This window comes from Anopheles coustani, chromosome 3, assembly GCF_943734705.1.
Source record: "Anopheles coustani chromosome 3, idAnoCousDA_361_x.2, whole genome shotgun sequence".
NCBI classification, from domain to species: Eukaryota; Metazoa; Arthropoda; class Insecta; order Diptera; family Culicidae; genus Anopheles; species Anopheles coustani.
In genome coordinates this window covers 298,826-322,580 of record NC_071288.1, presented here as the reverse complement: position 1 = coordinate 322,580, position 23,755 = coordinate 298,826, and the positions used below count along the sequence as shown (strand labels likewise).

The 23,755-nt window shown below is 40.4% G+C and overlaps 2 protein-coding genes across 2 annotated transcripts; one reads left to right on the top strand and one right to left on the bottom strand.

Annotated features, from left to right (window-relative positions):
• Window positions 1-3,679: 3,679 nt before the first annotated feature.
• LOC131258784 (uncharacterized) lies at window positions 3,680-7,152 on the bottom strand. The gene is made up of 6 exons (XM_058260162.1): window positions 6,518-7,152; window positions 5,135-5,291; window positions 4,652-4,831; window positions 4,004-4,072; window positions 3,848-3,934; window positions 3,680-3,787 (listed from the first exon to the last, which is right to left on the bottom strand). Exons 1-6 carry the CDS (start codon window positions 7,150-7,152, stop codon window positions 3,680-3,682), a joined length of 1,236 nt encoding a protein of 411 aa, XP_058116145.1.
• A 13,405-nt stretch (window positions 7,153-20,557) lies between these two features.
• Window positions 20,558-22,670, top strand: LOC131259926 (putative gustatory receptor 28b). The gene is made up of 7 exons (XM_058261537.1): window positions 20,558-20,977; window positions 21,049-21,326; window positions 21,414-21,546; window positions 21,737-21,919; window positions 22,009-22,080; window positions 22,394-22,480; window positions 22,551-22,670. The coding sequence occupies exons 1-7, from the start codon at window positions 20,558-20,560 to the stop codon at window positions 22,668-22,670; spliced, it is 1,293 nt and encodes a 430-aa protein (XP_058117520.1).
• Window positions 22,671-23,755: the final 1,085 nt, after the last annotated feature.

The window sequence follows — 23,755 nt, the reverse complement described above, 5'->3', positions numbered from 1 at the left end:
TTATGAGATTGGTAGAACGGTTATCGCAAAGTTGTGTGACGAATTTTATTTTTCCAAATATTATAGTTAATGTAAATACTAATGAGTACCTTTTCAAAGTAAAGATATATTATTCTTGTTTCAATTGGGAATAAAAGCACTGGTTGAGTGGTTGGCACAACAAAAACTATGCATTTTTCTACAATTCTTGCCAGGTTTACGTTATAGTGTTAGTTACATCTCGTCAAAGATTATTAAACCCGAAAAGTGTCAAAACTGGTAACGAACTGTATTAAAAAATCAAATTGGTGAGTATCGAGCTCAGTGGTGAGTAAAGCGCCTAAAGTTATGTAATTTGCACAACAGATTCTTGAATTTGTGATAAAGTAAAATCTCTCGACTTCCCATGAGATTATGTGAAGCAGTTTTTTGAATCATTTCTTATCGGGGCCACAAGCAGTGAACTTAAATGCGCGCACGCTATCACATTATAGTTAAGAATAAAGTGATGTTAGAGCTTTTAATAGATAACATTATGCGGCCTTATGTATGTGCGGCCAAACAATCTGAGTTAGGAGAAACATTAATTTTCCTCTGAACGCCATTTTAATTTTTAAGTGCTCAGAAAACACATAAATGCTTTGCTCATCAGAAAATTTCAAAACCATCCTTCCGATTCCGGGAAGTTTGACTGTTTCGGAGACGACGAAAGAAATATAAACAAGATGAGTGAGAAAAAAGAAAGAATCTTCTCGACTGTACGATAGGTTTACTCAGCAAAAGGCAATATGACCGTATACGCCCAAGAAGAACTATGCCCTTGTAGTCCGAAGCTGCATTTGGACTGCTTTTTTGTTGCAAGAAGAGAAGGCGAATTACTATACATTCCATTTGCTCACCATCTGTAAAACCACGGAGTGCCTGCTAGGGTGTGCAACGTTATTTTCAAATCGACCAATGTGACCACTTTAAGCTGGGTCCAAATCATCCGAGGAAAAAAACAGTCTTCCGGGGATTTTCTCCCCAGCATGGTGATAAATTAGCAAACAAACCCAGGCGTTTTTGTGTTTTCGCTCTTTGTTTTTTGTCTTTCCACGGATTCTTTTCAGGCTCGTTAGCGTCGTGGGCGTTGGAGTTAAGTGTAACAGTGGGTCGTGCATAAAGCAAATAAAAGCTTCCATAAACTCGTACACAGACTCCTCCCCCACAAACAACAAATAAACGTCCTTTTAATGTTGGGGATTGTAAGCTGGCTTGCAGACAAAAACAAGGCAAGAAAAGAAAGCCCCCGTTCCAACCGTCACGCTTTGCTGAAAATGAAAACCATAGCTCAAGGCGCAGAACCCAACAGTATCAACCTAACAATCCAAAACAAATACACACGCATAAAACGCAAACCTCCTGTAGCCGGCTGGTACACACGTGTTCCAAAATAAACCTGTGGGCCTAGAGGCCACTCGCAGTTAAGTGGGAAAGAATGCGGAAAAGGGATTCGGTCCGGTTGTTGTGCGATTTGTTATTTTATTTGCTATTTGATTGGGCAGCGTGCGTGTGCCTTTAGAACACTAGGGGAGGAAAGTGATTTTACACAATATCAAAACCAGTTACAGCCCCCCGTCGGATTATGCCGATCGATTCTACGAAATTCACAAGCTTCAACAAGCCGGAAAAGTGTGTGACAACTTTCGAAGACAAATTGGAAAACTTTACTTGCATACCGACGCGCCACGATCGTCCATCGCCAGGATCCTTGGGGTCAGAGGGATGAAACGTCTAGCCCAACACAAAACAATTCTCCCACCGTGCCATCGGTAACCAAACATTCACAACAGCTGTAAGTGAGACTGTTTGTTGAAAAATGTTTGATTTCTCTTCCGAGACGTGCTTTGCAATCGTTTCAACCATTTGGGTCACTAATCGAAAACTTACTTGAGGGTGGAAATTCAATACACACCACAGCATTTCTTTGTCAATTCATAAAATAATTTCATACATGATCCTTTTTTCATGCAGTCGTGTTATGCCATGCGTATAACATCAATAAAAAATCAATCCATTTTCATAACTTTTCGATTCAATAGCAGTGATATTGAACAGTTTGACAAAATATCAAAGGTATATAATATACCTTGCGAATAAAATCATTGCTGCCTAACCGAAAACAGATGCCAAAACGCACTAGCCTTGTTTTGTACTAAGCCACTGGGCCAAACACACGAATCAAATGCAAATACCTCTAGAAAAGATTCACGTTGGTGTAAATTTGCACTTGTCGTTGGTCTTGCGGTTGGTTGACTCAACTAAATTGCATTCAATTGCCGGGACGCACAGAACGGGATTGCGAAAGAGCCCAGTGGCGAAATTGCAGCCTATATGAAATGATTCTGAGCGAAACGTTCAATTGGTTGGAAATTCATCGTTGTTCAGTCAGATGAAATTTTTCATCAAAATTCATTCCTATTTCTATTTTTTCTTACATATTTTCCCGTCTTTTTTGTGCTTTAGCTTTCGTTAGACTAAAGTTATTTAAATAGCCAGGGTGGCCAGTTTGCTTCCATTTTAAATCGAAACGCTTCATGATAGAATAATATCGTGAACGAACGGAACTTCTTTCAATTTTAACTACCGTCAATCTCAAATTGACCCATCGCTGTGGATGAAACGTTCATCTGAATTTTTGTTTTCAAAATCCAGAAAATACCATTCCATTTAGCTTACTTGAATATCCCAAAAGCAATGTGTCAGTTTTTTGTAGTCATACTTATTTAAAACGCAATTTCAGCTGCCCTGAACCGAAGGATTCGATTTTATAAAAAAAAATCTATTCATTCATTGCCGTTCACCGTTTTCGATTCCTGGTTTTCCAGTTTTTGCAATTTATACTATGCAATTTTCTGATTCACTAATTTTGTCGCTTGCTCTCTCTCTCTCCCCAACCCAACTTATTTGAGACATGGTTGATGGCACGCCGTTGAAATTTGATACATTCCCTGATAAGGGCGAAACTGACCAAAGCACCTCGAACAAAATGAAGACCCTTTTCTCGCTTGGAGCGAAACAGTCCTCATCGTTTACCACAAATGGCGTTTCCAATTCAGTGACTCCATGGATAAACCCGTTTCGATAAAGAGGATTTCACAAGACACATCTACCCCATTGAGAACAGAGGCTCTGAAATTGGTATAAAAAACACTATAAAACGAGAAGGTCAAATTGTTTTTGTGGGCTGTATGAAGGTGATTGACCTGCTTTGTGCAGCAAAAATTTATTTGATAAGATTTTTTAAAACATTATTCGATTCAGAAAATACAAATACTAACGACTCTTTGACACTTAAGTTATCAGATAAAACCAGTTACGGTTTTTGGGAAAACATCGAATATCATTTAGAGTTCACGATGTAAATTTGGACTTCATAAAATGTTGAGTAAGAATAGGTCAAGTTTTCAATACATCGCTTATAACAAAAGCTTACGTAGAATAACTAGTAGAATACTAGCAATGTGTTTATGAATTGACTTTTAGAGAAAAGTAGTTATAAAAAAGTAGTTTATAACTCCACACCGGATATTTTCCTGTGCAAACATTTATCCTAAACATATTTCATCCTTGAAAAGAAACTTGCAAAAGTTGAAGTAAGCTGGAAAAGGTTGATAAATGAAAACAAATACTACTATTGTTGTTTGCTGAAGAAATAATTCTATGTACTGGAACGATACACGGCAGTAGCGTTCAGATTGACCAAGTTCGGGAACGAGACATCGAACTGAATCAGGATGATGAGGTATGTCGCCGTAGCACCAATCATCTGAAAAAATGACATCGGCTTAGGTCGGCTATTTATTTGTGATGTTCGCTTATGACTTACCGTGTAGCATAGGGTCCAATCGTAGACAAAGAGTCCACACGTTATTACCGGGCAGCGATGGAGCAACTGTTGGGAAAACAAGTTTAACTAAGTGCGAAGAAAAGAATCAGTATCGTAAACACAGTCCAATAACGATGTTTCAAAGACTTTATTTACTTCACTGATAACCGCTGCAGATGACGAACAGTTGATGGCTTTATGTACAAACACCCCAATTCGTTTACCCTGGCAATGAGAAAAGGAAAATTATGATTTTTCTGTTTTTATTTTTTTTTTTTTTTTTGCAGAAACGGTACAACATATCCATAAACAAGTCTTAATGTGGACAAAAATTAAGCAGCGTATAAAAATCATACTCATTACAACTAAAACTAAAAACTTAACCTTCTTAACACTTTGACGTCCGCACAATTGACGGTTTCACACAGGCGCGTTTGCACAGGTACCACCGTATCTGGCTGCCCTGTTAATGCCCTCCATTTATTTTTTTAATTCGAATATACGCACGTAAATCAACGCATGCGCCCCTCCAAATGATGTGATCGGATAAAAACCGATACGGATTTATTATACCGTACGGTGTAGCCAGATGGATAAGTGTTAAGTTTCTTTGTTTAGGAGATGGTTCTTCGACTGGTGCCATTACTTTTACAATATGTATACTTGGACTCTACGCCATCAAAGAGTGTACTGTCAGTTGCAAACATAAGAGCAAAAGGGGAGACTGAAAAGATGCACATCTTATATTCTAATAAAGCATACATTGCGTCGTGCACCGTTGGATGGTGCTAGGTGAACCTTTACCTCGCGCGATATCTTACTGCCGACGGCGATGAAGAACAGGACGAAAAAGAGATAGTACATGTACCAGATGAAGTTCAGCACACCCATGTAGAACAGCTCGTTGCGATAGATGAACGCACGAAACAAACCAAACGAGCAGACAACTCCGATGACGAAGCACAACCCGACACAAAATGTGATCTGATGAATAACAACGGAAAGTATGAGTGAAGGAAGACGTTAGAAGCACCAGAAGCACAATGACGGTAAGAATGGGTTAAAGTGGGAAAAGTTTGCAAAATCGTGACCGGCACTTCACGTGTTATAGGGCAAGTGTTCTTTTGAATTTGGTTCACTTGGGTAAGCAGTCTTTCAAACTGGTTCCGAAACGTGTCCTTACGCTTTGCAGGTCCATCGTCCTTACGGCACGATTGTGCACGACTGCACAACTAGAGTGCCCAACTGCATGGCAAAGAGTTTCACAAAGACACAAGAACGCCTCACCTGCACCGAGAAGCAGTAATTAACGAGCTCCACGACATCGTTCAGTTTGTCGTGCAGGATTTTGATTTGCTTCAGCACATTAATCTGTTCCTTCTCACTGCAGATTGCGAACTCTCCCCGGCTGCCCACGGTCGAAGGACTTGTGGGGAAGTACATCCTAGAAAAGAAACAAACAAAGAAAGATAAAATCGTTGCCGCAGCAGTTTTTGGTTGCACATCGTGAAAAACGATGCCCCCATTCGTTTCTGAGGTGCGCATGGGTAACATTCACACCTGATTGCCATGGCAAGACGCTGGAAGCGCACGAGCAAAAAACACAGCACGATGGCAAAGTAGCTCGTAATGGTGGGAAAAGCGGCATTATAATAGATGAAGGAAAACATGTTGTAATACCAGCGTCCGTCAGAGTTGGGCTGATTGTTAAGAACCGTAATTTTGTACGCATAAACCAGGGTCGAAGTTGCAAAGATACCACACAAGAAGCAGAGCATGCCGGCGATGATAAGAAAACGGTGCATTCGATAGTTGATCCTCAAGCCGACCTGTTGCAAATCGAGATCAATGCTGGCGAACGCTTGAAGGAGCTCTCCCATTCGATGACGGAGCAAGAAGTGTGCCAGCATGGTCAGCAGATACACGACGGTGCCTAAAAGATACGTAAAGATGCGACTGTTCAGGGTGAGTGGAGACGTCTGGAAGCGCAGCATGTCACGCTGAATCTGCCGACAGGGTCCATTAATGTAAAGCGAACCGATAACAAGCAGGATAACGACGTTTAGCATCGAAATCGAGCGCTTGTTGCTCACATTGTTGATCATCGGGGCCAACCCGAGACACTTCAGCAACAACAAGAACGGCTGAAAAGCTTCCGCCGAACTGGAGGTGTTTAACTTTTGCAACACCTTATACACCATCTCGACGACCGTCAAAAACGCAACAATAACTCTCTACTCAAGCCACCACCCGAAAGTACACTGACTCACTAAAATGAAAGCGAAGCTTTTTGCTCGATACTTTTCATGCCACGTCGAAAACGATTCGGGTGTGGCAGATTGAATTACATCCTTTTTCCACAACCATGCCAAGTAAATCAATTAATCTTGCTGGCCTTATTTGCATTCTCTATTTACCTGCACTAAACAACGCCACTCCTCGTGGCGAAGAATTAATTACTATATTCATTCCTTTATCGACACCATTTATGAACTCATCTTTTGTTTACAAAGGGAGAGTTTGCGCATCAATTTCTTTATAGAGACTAAGGGGTATAGTTCATGGAGTGTGTGTGGTTAATTGTAAAGGCTTAAAGGAATAGTGATTACTTAGAAATTGTTGATAGAATAACATTAGCAATAGGTTCATTAATTTTTCTTGGTTTCTTACCTAAAAATACGATTGATTGCAGCAAATCTTGAAAACACAAGAAGCAATGTTAAAATCGATTGCATCCACAGGTGAACGTACGAGTAAAAGTACAACAGACGCACTATATTGAACGCGTGGACACGCACGCCATAGTTGGGCATCAATTGCTCCACGAGGTATGTTATCGTCACGAACATAAACGGATATGTCATTGAGATCCAACGCAAATGTTTAGCAAATCTTCTCGTCCCAATATAACCGATTGAGTTGTGTGGGCTTCGTGTTAGTTCTACGATGGTATGAGACACATTGTTGAGTTTATCGAAGAGCTTGTCGACAGTACCCTGGTTAAAGTAGAAGTGCAACAACACGACCACAACCATCAGATAACGTGATACAAAATAAAAATCATGCATTCGGGACATTATTAGTGAGCCCGACCCGAGCTTGATTGTCTCCATATCGAGAGAATGGAACAGTAGCAAAAAACCGTAGAATGCTACTGACATTGTGATGGTTAACATATTCACAAGTTTATAACGAAGCAAGGCTCTCTTGTTTCTACAGGTCACTGGAGGATACAGGCCGAGACATTTCAACAACAGGGTAAAACTTTGAAACGCTTTTAATGCGTCCTCGTTGGAAGTCATCATTGTACTGATGTAAGCTTGGGCAGGAATCCATAAGTATTTGTCTCAAGTGCCAAATATTGGCTTACTCATCGAACAAACATAAATACTTGTTGACAAACACTCCTGTAACATATGCGCACGATAATTAATTAACCCCTAACACTACCGTATATATTCACCTACCTGAAAACTCGGTTAAGCACAAAGTAGCGATCCTTGATAATGAGTAGGAAGACCAGAAACTGAACTATTTGCATCAAGTAGCACAACCCAAACATGGCAGCCGGTAATATATCTTTCAACGAAGGTCTGATATGGGGAGCAATCTGTAACATAAACGGCACATGTGTGCCGACCAGCATAATGTACGAGGCACAGGTACCTACAGTGAGCACCGTGATATAAAAATGCAATCGTTGATGGTCAAGTGAGGAGTTAAAAGATCCCAACTGGATGTCCCACTCGTGAAGGAGCTTTAGCAGGCATGTAACTTTTGACTCCAAAGTAAGCGCGTACAACAGAGCGAAAACGATCGTTAAATACTGGCAACAGAGTTGTACACACTCCATTGTTCCGATAATTAAAGAAAGATGAAGTTCCGCTATGTTAACCACGAAAATGAACGAGTATATGGCATATGAGTAGACACTCAGATATGCAACCACATAAATGAGCTTTAGGATTCGATTAATACATCTAATACGATGTCCTTGCTCCGTAGAGAACGGGGCTAGGCCAGCTAACCTAAGTAGAAACAAAAATGGCCGCACCGTTTCGTACACGCTGCACACCATAAACCAACGCATAGCTCACGATTCAATCACTTGCCCGGGAACGAAATTGAATGTTCCACTCGTTGGCGGCAAATTGATACTGAGAATGAAAGAATTTGAAGCCGCACCTATGTTCGTGTTGATCGTTGATCAAATGTAAACAGCTCCGATACGGAAATGTAAACAAACCAATCTAGCATGCGCAATGAATAGCGCGAGAATTTTCATATTTTTTTAACAATGCTCTGTAAGAGTGAATGTTGGAAAATTATGTAATTGTAATATAATAAGTAGCTAAATATACACCAGCTTACCCTAGGAGATCCTTTAGCGCTTCGTATCGAGATAAAACTAAGAGAATAGCCAATGTCGCCTGCAGCCAGATATGAACGTATGTTGTAAAATAAAGAAACCTCACGAACTGAAACACGTGTCCAACAAGCTTGCCCTTGTCCATCATCTTTAACAGCATCGAAGAAATTCCAAGGCAGACAAAAGGGTACGACACGGAGAATAAACGCAAACATTTGGCGAACCCAAATGTTCCATAGTATTGCAACTTAATAGAACGACCTTTTCTGTTGGCCAATAGTACCATTACATTCGTGATGTTGTTGATTGCCCCGAAAAGGCGATTTATTTTACTGCCATTGAAAAGAACATGCACCTGCACTATGATCACAGTGATATAACGCAGTACGAAATAAAGGTCATGCATCCGTGCTACAATCAATGACTTCCCTTCGGCTTTCAGCAGACTGGAATCGAGTGATATGCAGAACAGGAGAAAACTGTAGAAGGTAGTAGAAAGCACTATCGAAAGAATGTTTATGCATCGAAACAAAAGCTGTCTGCGTTTATGATCGCTCGAAAAAGGTGGATTAGCTCCGAGGCACTTCACCAGTACACTGAAACATTCAAACGCCACCAGGGCATCCTCTCTGTGCAGCGACATCGGCCTTACTGAATGACATGCTTAATAGCCCAATGGTGGTAACTATCGTCCGCGCCTTTGGATTCATATTGGTGTGTCGCTCACGACACTAACAAGTTGTCCAACTCACCTGAAGCAATCATTTAGTGCGCAGTATCGCGTCATCAGGAGTACCACGGCCAACGCAAATTGTAGTATTTGCAGAAGAAAGCAGAGGCTCAATATCGATAAAGCCATCACATCAAGATACCAGGAACTTGGCTCTTCGAGCACACCCACACTGCCTACAAGCGCGTAAATGCTATTGAAGAGCAGGATTGCAAAGGATCCTAATAGCAAACAGCAGAACATAGTCACACGAAAGTGTTGCAAGCTGTGATTCAATTGTTTTCCCAAACTGGCCAACTGGCCATCGATACAGTGAATTTTCTCGAGGAAAAGCATCACTCGCCGTCGTACGAACCATGCCATCACTATCGCAAAATTTGTCGTTGCGTATTCACACACCATGTAACTATTCTCCGCCACAATAACTATTTTAGAAGCATAGAGACTGATTGTATTCGTCCAGAGTAGATAACTATAGATCGCGAATGAATAGAAAGCCACAAAACCTCCAGAGTACACAAGTTCCCACAATAACGTCGACCTTTTGCACTCAGGACGTTGTGAAGGCGGAAATGGAGCTAATCCCGTCACTTTAAGAAGGTAGTAGAATGGTCTTATCGTCTCGTGAACGCTCCGAATAGTGAACCAATATCCCATTATCACGTTTGACACACCGTAACAGGGAACGATACGAAACAAACTGAGCGGCAAAGACGCGTCTATACATTCTCGTGCTGCCGACTTCAAGCGCCCGCAGCTCCAGGTGCATCTAATAGCAGTATTCATAGGAGCGAAGAGCTACGCGTTCCTGTTCTAGTAAACAAACAAAAACTGGAAAGCAATAAACGATCTTACGATCTGCTAACGGCATCATATAGCATATGGAATAAATGTTAGCTCAAGTGCCCTATCAATCAATCAATTTTATATAATGATGCCCAATTTATGAATGGTTTGTTGGAAATAAATGAGCAGTATACTAATCGCTGGATGAAATGAAAGTATTTGTAAGTTTTGTTGAAACTACAGAAGTGTACGGTTTAATAGATTTTTTATTATAACAAAAATCAACTGTGTTTGATCAGGAAATCCATTTTAATATGATGCCTTTTTTCAAAAAGCGTTGGATGCAATACTGGGCGTCTCCATTACCATTCATTCAAATTCTACATTTCTTCCCTTTTTAGCAGTTCAGTATTGGTCGAGTTTTTAGTGTACACAAAACTCCATACAAAAAAAAACTAAAATTTATAATTGACTAGCTTGACGCCCCGGACATGCCCGTTAAAGAAGGGATTGAAAAAAGAATTATGGTTTTAACTCTTTACTTTGGTTTGGTTGATTTTAGCTCTTTAGAGTTAAATACTGTAGTAAGAGTAAAACTGAGTTTCAATTGTAGAATTTAGATGATTTAGTCAAAAAATAGTGATCAAACAAATCTTCAGCAACATCTGCAGTAATTAAACTTGATGCGTGGAAAGTTTCAGAATCAACAGTATTGGTTCAGTATTGGTTAAAATATGTAATAGATCAAGTCAAATCATTCACATTTTTGCCTTTTCAAGCAAGATTTGAAGTTCTATATTAAACTGCTAGAGCAATGTATTGCGACCTAGCAATGAAACAGATTGGACGAAGTTTTCACTGTTTATATAATTTGCCAGAAAACGAAAATGGCAATTAGTCGAAGTTGTGTCGCGCATTTGAACGCCGCACACTCGTTGCTGGAAAATCCGTCCCGCAGCTAGCATTCTGGAAGGCAATTCTTCAGAAAATGGTTGCAGTGCATAGTAGTACAGCGCTGTTGGAACGAATAGATAAGACAGTAAATCACTCCGAAAGGGTGAAAGTTTCAAGGTTCCACTCTACGGATTCCGTTGACCGGCTGCTTCCTAACAGGATAAAGTTTAAATTGAATTCGGCCTCGCTGTAATTACTACGAGTGCCATTGCTGTCCTCCAATACTAAAAGCTTTCCCAGGACGCATAAGAATGACGTGCTGAGAATTTTTTAAAGTCTTATTGAAATAGTTTACTGAATGATGATGGTATCGGTTTCCGACGTGCTCAGATTACTAGCCTCACGTTCGGTTTAATACAAGTGTTTGATAACATTTCCTGATAAACTTAAAATAAACTGTTCATGTGGTAAAACAATGTATTGAATGTTGATAATGCAATAATGACGGAAATTTTGAGATGTTGATTGATGGCGGGGGTTCCTGGTACAACGGTGTGGTTGCATGCCAGTTTCAATACGGCCCACAAATGGTGGGACACAACCTTTTTTGAACGAAAGGGTTAAATTTCAACACAAGTCCTTGTAAGTACTGTCAATATTTCAGTGATAAACAATTCATTGAATCTGAAAAAAATGAGAAAAACTACGAATTTTTATATAACTGCAATAAGATCAAAATATGTATGGTAAAAGATCGTTTGTATGCAGCACAATCATCTTCATAGTCTGGACAAAATTCTTAAGATTCGATAATAACCACCCGCTCTTAGCACAGGCGTTAATATCTGATGGGCGCGAACCCTTCGAAAAGTGTCTCGTTCAATCGGCAAGCGACCCTAAACGACGTTGGCGTGAAGCACCGCAGTGATTGTCAACGATGAACATATTTTATTCAAGACACCACACGTCTCGACAGGAGTCAAGCCATTCTTGAAATCGAGGCCACCCTTGCACACAGTTTGGCCAATGAGATAAGTTCGTAGTCTTGTAAGGAATGCCGAAACCCGGCCGAGAGGAACCAGGAGTCGTCAGGCGAACGACATAAATGGTACATTACAATTTAATCAATTATTCACCAGACTGAACTCGATTTCGATAATTCTCTTTTATTGTTCCCAGATGGAGAATTAGATAATGTACCTTCTTAAGCGCTTCCCTGGTTCCATACCACTTCACTCCCTGTGCATTGAGTCAAATCCTGCATCATCAACGTGAGTATGGGTGCATGTTTTCTGCTTCTACCACCCGCCACGATTGCCCTCAACGACCCCCGATTAGTTTAAGCATCGCTACTAAAGTCAAGGAAGGATAAGGATGCTCACGGAATGTGTGCATGGTTGCCGAAAGGGATTATCACTGGTACATTATTCTCAGGGTCTCCCACTAATCGCTCTCACTAGTTCGAAAACTACCTCCATCGCAGGGATACGTTACACTGATAAAATGTATGTAAAGAATCTCCGTTCAGAGATATTTACAAGAAGAAAAAAGTGACGAAAATCCATTAACCGGAAACCGGTTGTGTGACAGCTGATCATCAATGAATAAATTTATCCATACTACTTGGATAGATTAGTTTCGGGTGCTGCATGGATTTGAGATTCTAAAGAGAAAGCTTTAAATGCATTTTCGATGTTTTCATGTTGATCCGACTACGACACACCTTTCATTTTTGAGTGATTGCTCAAACACACATGGTATTGCACACAATGCAAATAGCCTTCAACATAAAACGAGCGGCAAAGGAAATGCTTGATTTGCTTGATTTTTGTAAACGAGGGAAACTTATTTTGAGCAACTAATTTTTTCCCAGAGTCAATCCATTTCTAGAGTTTATAATAAACTGTACTTAGTTTATATCAAAGATGTGCAGTTCAATCATATTAATTATTTAGCCGTAACAATACTCTATTCGCAAGAAGAAACCTCACAATGATTCACACAACCCTAAATTGATAAACAGAAAAAAAATTAATAGTTCTTCAAGCAAATAATTTTTTTTTCTGTTTTCGCACGATTCCTTAATGTTTAGACAAAGGTCAGTCGAAACCATAAATACATTTCCGTGTTGAACCACTCTACGGTAGTAGAATACTCCAGCGACATATGAAAAGAATGAAACAGCTAACGCAGGAAACGTAGTTATTCTTCGGACCTACTCGACAGCAATCAACCCTGCAAGGAAGCTGAGGGAATGTTGCACATGTTGCTGATAAATTAGAAATTTATGCAAATACCCTACACCCTGATGAAAGGCACCATCTAGCGAGAAGTCACTTGTTAGTGGAACTGTGTCGCAAATGTCAGCGAAAGGCGAAGAAAGCGACGGCTAAAGGAATCAATGCAAACGCGGTAGAACATATCTGTGACTAAAGTTCTACGAACCTTCTGTTCACTTTTGACGCTGAGCCTAAACCGTTTCCTCAGCATCCTCGTTTATTGTTTGCGATAAGAAATGATCCTTCCCTCGTTGAAGACGGGACGGGCCTGACATCTCGATCCTGCCACTGATGATGTGTTGTTCGTGTCACGCACGGCACAATGCTCAGCCCGGTCGTTAGTTAACGTTTCTGCAGCCATGTCCACACGGAACAGATACCGGAACGGAGATAATATTGTCAGATGTACGCGGTTGAATCCATTTCCTTGGAATCGTTCTAGAACTCCCTTACTGGGACACGGCCACGTTCTGCTGGCTACCTTCCGTTGCCTTGTGTGAAATATGATGATTACGAGATATGCGTCCTTGTCGCAGTCGACGTTCCTGCAGCACCCGGTAAAATTATCCCTTCCGGACCGATGCCCATCGGCTGCAATGCAAGCCACACGAAGGCGGTGTCATATGGCCCCGTATGCCCAAAGTTTCAGAAAGGCCACCAGCTGCAATGAAGTCTAGGTTGCCACGCAAGGGCAAGGCCAGGAAAATAATATCAGAAATTATAACACGAAATATCCGGCCCACGCTCAGGCAACGGAATGGAAGAATGCATGCAATAGCTTATAGCTTCCTTCCGTTAGTCTGGTAACATCCAATGCACAAACTGCGCGGAACACGGGTGACGCCACGAGTGGAGAACATGTGTCGCGGACGCAAGCATGCCCAGACCTGCATGGCGGACTCAAGAATGGCTTTCGGCTACAGCACGAACCATCCGTTGTCGCCATCATCATCGGAGTAAAATTAACTGAATTAGGGAGTTCAACCTATGCGTCGTTTTCCATTCGTTAGCTCGTTTTGTTCACTCAGAGCTAAACGGGGTCCGTAGTTGCTGTGGGTAATGTAACATCTTCCGCCAACCGCCAAGGTACTATGAAGACAAAAGAGAAGGGTTCAGGGATATGCAGTAAACATGTGTTCCCTTTGCGCCCGTGGGACATCGAACAGATATTTCGCTGCCGTTGTTCCAATGCTCCCCGGGGTGATTCTAACAGTGGCAAAGCGCAAGTGCTTGGCTCTAACTATGGTTAGGTGCACTAATTAAATTAAAGCTCATACTAGTAGAGAGGTTTTGGGGACATTATTAGATGCGGTTTGCTTGATATTCCCACGGATGTTGACCGAATTCGACAGCGGTTAGAAGTCACGAAACAGTTTCTATCCAGAATGCGGTATCTGCACAAACACATTTTGCAAGTATTCTACCGCTAGAGTGTTTTATTATTAGAGTCAACAGCTGTGAGTTAAAAAACAAATTCATTAGGTTTTTAAAAAGCCTCTTAATCGTTTAAGGTGACCAATTTTTTTTAAATGTTATTTGAGGATTAGAAAATTAAACTGCTTACAATAGATTATTTACATTATTTATTTATTTATTTATCAACATCGTTAGTTCTGGAAATGTTCTGTCGTTCGTTATGACAACTAAAAAACTAATCGTTGACTCCTTATAAAAACAATCCAACGAATGTAAAATGTACGGTTACATTAAGAAATGAACTACATCAGTTAGTGTGTTAATTACGTATATTTCAATTTAAAGTGTATATTAAAGCACCTTTAACATAAAAAATGAGGCTCACCTACGGCATACGATAAAAATCGATTTTACAGTGAGCTCAACTGAGAGGACACGTATTGAAATGATTTATAGTAAAGTAGAAGGTTCTGAGAGCCAAACATGATTTATATCTCCAACGTCAAGTATCGACGCTCTTGGTATGAAGAAGAGGACTGTCACCATATCGTTCAAATTATAACATTCACCTATTTTTCATTCCACTGCTGCCGCCTCATGGAGCCCGTCCATCAAAAGATAAATCATAACATTTCTCTAAACAACTGTGTACTTTGGAGACTGTCAGAGGCTCTTTTTCTGACGCGCCCCAGCCACTCAAACCGCACGCCTACCCAACGCAAACCCATCCATCAATCTCGTCAATTATGCCAACATATAAATCAAAATTCACCCATTCACTCCCTCTGAATTCTTTTGCAGTGGAAAAACGGGTGGAAAGATAGGAGAAATGAAAAGCTTTCAAATCCTTTCCGAATACCGACCCCTATGAGTTGGGCATTTTAAAGTAGCCGCAAGAAGATTGAACCGTTAGATGTTCAGCAACGTTTTAAAACCATCATGGGTTGATAAAATGTCTAACTTCCAGTTTTCCAGTTCACGTGTGCTTTGTCCTTGTGAAAGAATAGCACTTCCGCCGCAATAATATTGTTTTATTTTTTATGCTCCGGGTTGTTAAACCCAGTACAACTATACTTGAATAGCTACAAATAATCATTTTTATTATTGTTAGTTCAACCACACTTTCATAAAAAACAAGGTTTGTCAAGGTAACTATTTCGTTATCATCGAGACGTTCTAGAAGCGGTGCATATATTTTCCGTGACCATTATTGTTGTTGTCATAGATAACGCGTTGCTACATTAATGAAATAAAATCCTGATCTCATAGAAAAGTGACGCAAGGTGGGTAGCTGAATAACAGCAATAAATCAGCGTCACTCATGCATCCAATTTTTAGCAGATACAGAAAAAATTACAACATTATTTTCCGTTTTACACTGCATACTTCACTTTTTGAGTGTAGTTTAGTGTGCTTTCGAAGGAATCTACAATTTGAAAGATACCGGAATGATATGGCCAAGGAGAATGGACGAAAATATGCAAACACCCTTCTAGTAAAAATGCGGGAGCAGAAAAAAAAATGCTTTTGGATTTTCGGAGGAAAAATATAATGCGAATGTCATTTACCTCATCTGATATTGTTTGAACGACTGGAATAGAAAACACACGAAAGCCTTGACAACGGTTAGTCTTCCCGTAAAACGATACCATTTCCCTATTGTCAGAAGAATCTTCCATTACCGTAGCACATGGAGGAGTGCAAGGGAAACAGGACCAGTGTAATCGCATATGTTGACAACGCGTGGAGTGCGTTCGGTTACCTTGTGTTGCCGTAGCCCAGGGTTCCCTGCGACACCATCCATTTTCGTGGCAAGCAGGAAGGAAGATAGCGGCAGGAGAAAATCTTAAATCTCAACAACAATCTGGCAAAGTGTCTTCAAATTATTGCATTCTGAGATTACGCTCGCACTTTTCTCGGTTTTTCTTGCTTTCGCTGAGTAATGAAACCGGGAGACAGAGGGAAACAAAGCAACGAAAAACTTTGGCGAACGCACCCGTGAACATCGGCAGGAGTAAAATTTAAGATTCGCATAGCGTTTACGAACATGAATACACAATAAGTCTCCGTTTCGAGAGACGGATGAAACTTTCGGCCTCAGCATCGTCCTTTATAACAACCTTGCGCAATCAAAACCGACACAAAAGGACACATCCAACCTCACCGCAGCACTCGCACACAATTCAAGCAAACAGGACCAGAAGTGCCTTATGAATATATGTTTATTTCAATGTTTTATGTTGCATAACATATTTTACACCGAATCCGACATATCCACCCCTGTTTCAAAAATGAAACGCTCACGACAAAACGCTCCAATTGGACACGCAAAGTGTACAATGTGAGGAGGACAAGTTTACTCGTAGGAGGCCTGATGGTGGGCATGACTCACCTGCACTTGAGATTGAGTTGATCCTGGCAGCAAACGTGAACGCTGTTGGTGTGCCTGTTTGTGCAAGCCTGAAGGCAACCGCGAACTTCGCCAACGCTCGACCGAGAGATTCGAAGTAAATCATCACTTAAACGTGCCCTAGGACTGTTTCGTGCTTGTGGATTCACTCCAGTATCTCTTATCAAGAAGACACCAAACATCGTTGCCCGGTACAATTGTCCTAACGTACACAATTCCTTTTCAATGGTGGTCGTTTTTCGTGATTCTTTCGCCTACTGCGACCATTTCTCTTGTATGCGGGTTTTCACGCTTAAAACGCAATATTATTTTTCTGTGTGAAACAGTGCTTCTCCCGCTTACATGCATGTTTCCTTTCGGTACAAGTGCTTCCTTCTAAAGTTTTGCATGCGTGTACCACTACGTTAAAGATGCTAAACAATTGTACGCACAGTTGTGCTACCAACTGCTAAGCATTGCAAGTAGAGTAACAAGCTTAAAAACACATAACATTTCATGTTATTTTCTAATGTTGATCTACACTGGATTTTCCTCAATATATTGATTTGAATACCTTAGCGAAAACAATTCAATCAATTGGCAAGTTAATTTCTTCTTTCTGTTTAAGAATAAAAATATAATCAGTATGTTTAGCTTTCGGTATAAGTGAAGTTGAACCATATCCTTTATGAAATGCTTTAGCCACAAAAAAGGTCTTAAAACCGTTTCCATCTTTTTTAAGTCATTCATTTTGATTATGCAAGTTGTTTAAATAAATAAATTGCCGCTAGAAATAAACCTTAAAACACTCTTCTGCGATTGAAACCCCATTCTCTTTCCAACACTATAAAGCGGTAGATTCTGCAATCTCGGCTAAAAAGTTGAGCTAAAATTAAATGCCAACGAGTCCCCAACGACACCAAACTACACTTCCCACACATCGGTTCTGGACGATGAATTTTGTTTTTGCCAGTTTTTAACCCAATATACCGAATCCTGCTCTGAACGAGCAAATAAAATTCTCAAAACAATGCGGGCCACCACGCCACCCGGGCCACAACCATTCTCGAATCCATTTTTACTTTTTGCCTCTACATTTCACAACTACCCTGAACCCATTTATCTCCTCTTTTTGTAATCAATTTTATAAAAATATCATACACGAAATCTTCCCGAAAACTCAGGGCCACACATTAAATCTTTGTTTGAAACCACAAAAAAGGACCTAGAACCGCGAATAAAACGCGAGAAAACAAAGTGATAATGACTACTCTGGGACATGTTAAAAAATATGTGAAACACATTTTTGGCAACTGCCGCCACGCGGTCATCCAGCTTCTTCCGGAAGTTTCAAGAGATTACCGCCAGATTGGGTTGTGTCAACATTTATTGGTAAGAGAATTTATACAGCTCTTCATCGATGTTAAATTGAATGAACATTTCAAATCGATAGCACACCTCCACACACCACCTTATGCTTAGATGCTGTTAGGAGCATGAAGTAGGTTACTTTTGCTTATACCTATTAGCGGTATCTAGTGATTCTAATGATCTCTCTTCCTTTATCAAATAACTAAGTGAGTATCTTAAACCCTAGAAATCTAGTAAATTCAAAATCATTTCAAAAATAAACTATTGTTTTTAACACGATTCTTTGAGGCGATATTGCCTTCAAATCTATAAAATACAAAATAGGCTGGTCTCAAAACCCCCACAAAACAATTATGTCTCTTGATACCAGTTTTCATTATTGTATCGTAGGTAAATTTACGATATGACAAGATTAAAACAATCCTGAAAAACGAAACAAAGGTAAGGTTTGGACCAGATGTGGATGCGATACGAGGTCGCTTCCTTACCTGTACCGATAGGACCTTTCGTGTTGTTTGTTGAACTCCGCACGCCTGTTCTGAAGAATGTTGGAGCAGTTGGAGGGATACTGATATCGAGGGAATAGATGCCTCACTTCATGCTGGTACCTACGGCAAGGAATCCTCAGTGGGTAATATTTTGCTGAAAATAAACACTTGTCACGTAAAACATTTATTTTATTCCGCTTATCTTTTTATCGACAAACTTTCTGCTCGTCATTGTTCTCTTCTCGTTTCCATTAGTACCGTGCCGGACCATTCTCAGTACAAGGAGAAAAAAAATTTAAAATGAAAATTGAAGCCATCTAATGTCATCCATCGCCCTTTTGCAGTCTCCGTAATTTGTGGCAGCAAGCTGGCAGCAGCAATGTTGCACCGATTGTTCTTCCATGCGCTTCCGGTATTTAAGGCAAATCCCAGGGAAACGTTGTGGAGAAGACTAATTTCCAGGCTACCCAGACACAACTTCCCGGGCATCCGTTTTAGAGTTCCCTTTTTTTAAATGATTTAACGTCATTACGCTGCCCGGCTGGAATAACATTTTCTTTTTGTTCCAATTTAAATAAATTATCACCCGTTGGTGCTATGGTGCTTGTGCTGCTGCATACTGTGAAGCTTCGTCCGTTGGATCTGGTACGATGGAAGTCTGGCTTTTTCATTCCAATGCAATACGGCAATCAGCGACCGGAAAAGTTGACATCACTGTCACCGATCTGCTTATATTTATTTTAACAAGTCGAAGTTATTCACAGGGAAGCAAGCCCAGTTTTCTAGTATCTTAGTGCGTTAGTCAAAGATGTGGAAACAGCATTTAATCTGTTTTTATTCTTGTAACTACCGCTTGTCAGGATTCCTCTACTTCATAACTATGATCATGGTGCCACTTGGAAATATAGAATATCGTCGTTTTTTCTGTAAGATAATTTCTATTCGGAACTAAATTTCTTAGTTACCTTGTAGTCTGCTGTGTTCAGCTCCTGTGCTCCATTTATTGTGCAACAGTAAATATTCATGAGCCATAAAACAATGCCACTTTTCAGACTGTTTAAGCGTTCTGAAGTTTAAACCAATGACGTAGGCAGCATTTGTCGTAAAGAACACATAGAGTTATTTATTCAAACTCACGCTATTTTGAAATTTAAACATCAGCAATTTTCTGCAAATTATTTTGTTTTGAATATTTAACACTGAGACACTTGTAGTTCAAACAAATCGTATTGTAGTTGCAAAAATAAAAAGAATAGCTCTACTCTGTTTATAGCAAAAGGACATGAATGTAGCAGAGGAGTGGAAATTGGTTGATGAAATCTCAGACAAAGTTGTAACCATCCAAGAAAACATTTCATATGACACACTTACCCCAGAAAAACGAATGATACCGTACCATAAAGCATCTCCAGTTCATTCGCTCTAGTCAGCTCTGATATTGGATGTGTTTCCAAAAACATCTGAACATTTTAACGCCTGTAGCACGCCACACCCGGAATAGCCATTCCTCTCCTGCCTGCCTCGCCAGGCAGTCCATTCTTTGCCGCAAGACAAACATTACGACTCCCCGTAAACACGCTGTTTGTGTTTATCTTTTCACGCCCCACAACGCAAACGATGCGAATTGTCCTTCGCACTAGGAGCTAACGTTGCTTGGCTGTATGGAGGTGTAACTCGAATCAGTCGGTTCTTGGCAGTCGGGTAGTTTATTTCACCGGGGTTTTCGATCGTGCTCGCCTTTCGCGGTTACATTGCGCTATTTGCTAAGAAAAAAGAGCTATTCGATTTGAAAATATTTCACCGATCACCGTGCGCTTCCATGGGTGATTGATTTTGGTATAGCATTCTTCTAGACTGTGGAACCGAGGAACGATGTGCGTGTGTGTACGTGTGATACCAGCGCGACAATAACCATGTTGGTTTGCCAGGATCCCTATCCCTAGAAATTCAGTGTTTACGGTTGTTTTTCGGTCGAACAAATTTGCAGAATGTCACCTCTCCTAAAATATTGGTTTAATATCGAGAACTTCTATGAAACAATTCGGCCATGCATCCTTCTACTAAAATGTTTCGGCTTGCTACCCTTCTCGGTTGTTTCCGTTACTCGACGTTCTCTTCCCAGCATCGCTGCCCCCGACGTTAGCAATAACTTAAGGTTACTGAAATCGGAGGTGAAATTTATGGATGCCATAATTTTTTCATTGTGGCAAATGTTCTTTCTTCAAATGCTGTACGCTTCGTGGCCTAACGATGTTAACAATTATCCTTTCTCGCGCATCATCACAATTGTGTCTTTATTATTACACCTGATCTCGGGAGTTTTCTGTTCTGTGTCAGCTGTGCTGGCACTGCTTTTACGACAACGTTTCATTCGTATGGTTAGCTTAGTAGAAGAGGCCGATCGGGTGGTAATAAACTTGTGCTTGTATATTAATACGATCAAGGTACAATCTGAGTCGTTCCCATTTCATCCTTTCAGTTTCACACATTTTCCGACGAAATCAAACATGCCAAAATCCATCTTGTGTCGGTGGTTCTGATAGCAAGCACTACCTTTTTTAACATCCTGCTGGTGATAATCGATGCGATTGTAGGAAAAACTATTTTTAAATACTCACATGACCATTCGACTTCTGCTCAGTTTGTATTCCTCTACTACTACATCATTCGGCTTATACATCTTCTTTCCGTCACTGTTTTCATTGCGGGTGTGTATGGGTTCCGGGAACGGTTGAAAATGCTTAATAAACGGTTGAGGTAAGTTTAATTCCCTATAATTGTATTTCATGGCCAGCCTACATAACGGAACAAGTTGAACAAATCACATATGATTCTTCTCATTAGGAAGTGTTTTCTTGGAGAACTCGAAAATGGAAAACCTACATCCGAGATGCTGGAGAAACTACAAGGCTTACTTACGATCTATAATAACTTGTGCGATGGTCTTCAAATATTTTGTCTTATATTTGTATGGCAGGTAATTGAATCAAGAATCAACGTATAAAGGTATTTACCTAGAAATATATAAATTAGGACAGGTGGTACAAATATTTATCTAAACATGCTATAACTTCATTGATTGTCACTGTATGGTTGATGAAAAACAATTTGATAAATCAAAATTCATAACGTCATGGTCTTATCTATAACTTTTATTTTTCGATAAGCCTATGTTCTTATGCGCCACGGTTATAATGTCAGCAGTCTTTACGATCCTTGCCATCTGCAACGTTTTAGCGAACAGCGTCCTGATCTTGAAGGCGCTCGCCATCATTTACTCTGCAACGACAATATTGTTCATGCTTCACTTCCTGCTGGTTATTCAGCTTAGCAACGACCTGAAGAAAGAGGTAAGGCACACTTGTGATTTGCATCAATCTGTAATCAGTGGCCACGACCAAGCTTCGTGTGTTTTCACCCTTCAATTTTACTCTCGCAGGGCAAGCTAACTGCCGTCCTCGTTCATAAGGCAATAAATCAATCATGGAAGACACCAGCAGCAGTTGAACGGGTGAGTAAGTTTTCGGCTGTGGGATGGGAAGATGTCGAACACCCTGCTCAGCCCTACATGTCGCTACTACGCTCAACCACATTCGTGCGACAATGGAGCATGACGCTTTGCAACCCCCCTTCATAAGCCGGATCATAATCCGGTTGGTAATCCGCTTATTTATTTTATCGACCACGTCAATAATGCGATGCCAATCGAGCATGACCCTCTCGATCTTTCGGTCGGATAGAAATATATTTGCCGCCTTACTTATCATCTTCTTCCATGGGATTTCTTTCTACTGGATATCATTAACTTATTTCGTTCCTTGCAGCTACTCCTCTTCTCCCAGTATCTTCAGCACCAAACGCCTGTAGTATCATGCGGCCTGTTCAGCTTCGATTGGACTCTTGTACTGTCGGTAAGTGGCAACTAAATGTGGGCTCCCACACTTCTTGCCAATGGTGCTAAATTTCGGTTCTCTGTTTCAGATTATCTCGGCTCTTGCCACATACAGCATTATCATGATCCAGTTCGAGCTTGGCGTGCCTAAATTTTTTATCAGTGTGATTTTGCAAATCCATGCTGAACGTAATGTTACAGTTCCATAGTTACTGCAGTTAAAACAAGATTAAAATCAATCTTCCACTTTTTAGTAAAGTTTCAATTACAATTATGCTATTATTGCATAACTATACTGTCAAACGTTTGGTTTGCAAAAAGCACTTATACAGAATTAAATACAAATAATAGGAAAATGTTTGCCAAAATTCTCCACTTAAATACCATCAAGAGATGTGTTTACTATAGACATTTGAATTACACCTAATTATATCGTCATCAACAAAGCATAGTTAGGCACTAATTTGAGTGAAAACATGGCAATATCGTAAAGATTCGCTACGCATTAGCCAGTCCGTCTTTAATTGCTTGATTTGGTGTTTTGGAATGTTCGACAACCATACGTAACTATGAGAATAAGGTAACTTGGAACGTAAATCAACTAAAAAGATATTTTCTTGCACAAGATGACTCAATCATCTAAGACTCTACCAGCCTGGATGTAATGTAGAATTTCACGAAAGAAAACTTCACATTTGGAAGGACTGCATTCCTTCTGTCCTGTTTTTCGAATTCTATCTGAAGCAATCATGCTATAGTAAGAGAAAAAAAAACTGTTCGTCTCACCTACAGCAATTCGTACAACGACTTCGGCACGGAACGAAGGGTGGCCATCATATTTTCTGAACTTTGTCCTCTCTCCTGTACCTTTATCATCAAAATAAACGATACGCATCACACTGATGCATTGTGCAGCAAGCAAGTTCCGCAAAATAAGTTTCCTTCTCTGAATCACAAGAATTCTAAAGCGGTACACGACATAAATTTCTCCACGATGCTACGAAAAATGCACACCAATACACTCCGGTAGCGATGAGGGAAAGCACCGATGCATATTAAACACTAGGTGCGGCAACGCAAGTCCTACCATACCGCGTCACGTGGTGTGCACCTACGCCGTTTCAGATGGTGGAGCGAATGAGAATATCTGCAATGGCATGGAGAATTAATGGGTTAGCAAAACGTGGTGTTCACTGTTTAATCGAATATGGTGGAAGGAAATTATATTATAATATTATAATTTGCGGCAAGATCCTGTCGTTGCTTAAAAGTTGTTTGATAATTCCGAACACCC

Coding starts and splice junctions, on each gene's coding strand:
- LOC131258784 (XM_058260162.1), bottom strand. CDS start 7,152: ATGATGACTTCCAACGAGGACGCATTAAAAGCGTTTCAAAGTTTTACC. Junction 4,832..5,134: donor ATTACTGCTTCTCGGTGCAG/GTGAGGCGTTCT, acceptor GTTATTCATCAG/ATCACATTTTGTGTCGGGTT. Junction 4,073..4,651: donor GCAGTAAGATATCGCGCGAG/GTAAAGGTTCAC, acceptor TCTCATTGCCAG/GGTAAACGAATTGGGGTGTT.
- LOC131259926 (XM_058261537.1), top strand. CDS start 20,558: ATGTCACCTCTCCTAAAATATTGGTTTAATATCGAGAACTTCTATGAA. Junction 21,327..21,413: donor ATGCTTAATAAACGGTTGAG/GTAAGTTTAATT, acceptor TCTTCTCATTAG/GAAGTGTTTTCTTGGAGAAC. Junction 22,081..22,393: donor CACCAGCAGCAGTTGAACGG/GTGAGTAAGTTT, acceptor CGTTCCTTGCAG/CTACTCCTCTTCTCCCAGTA.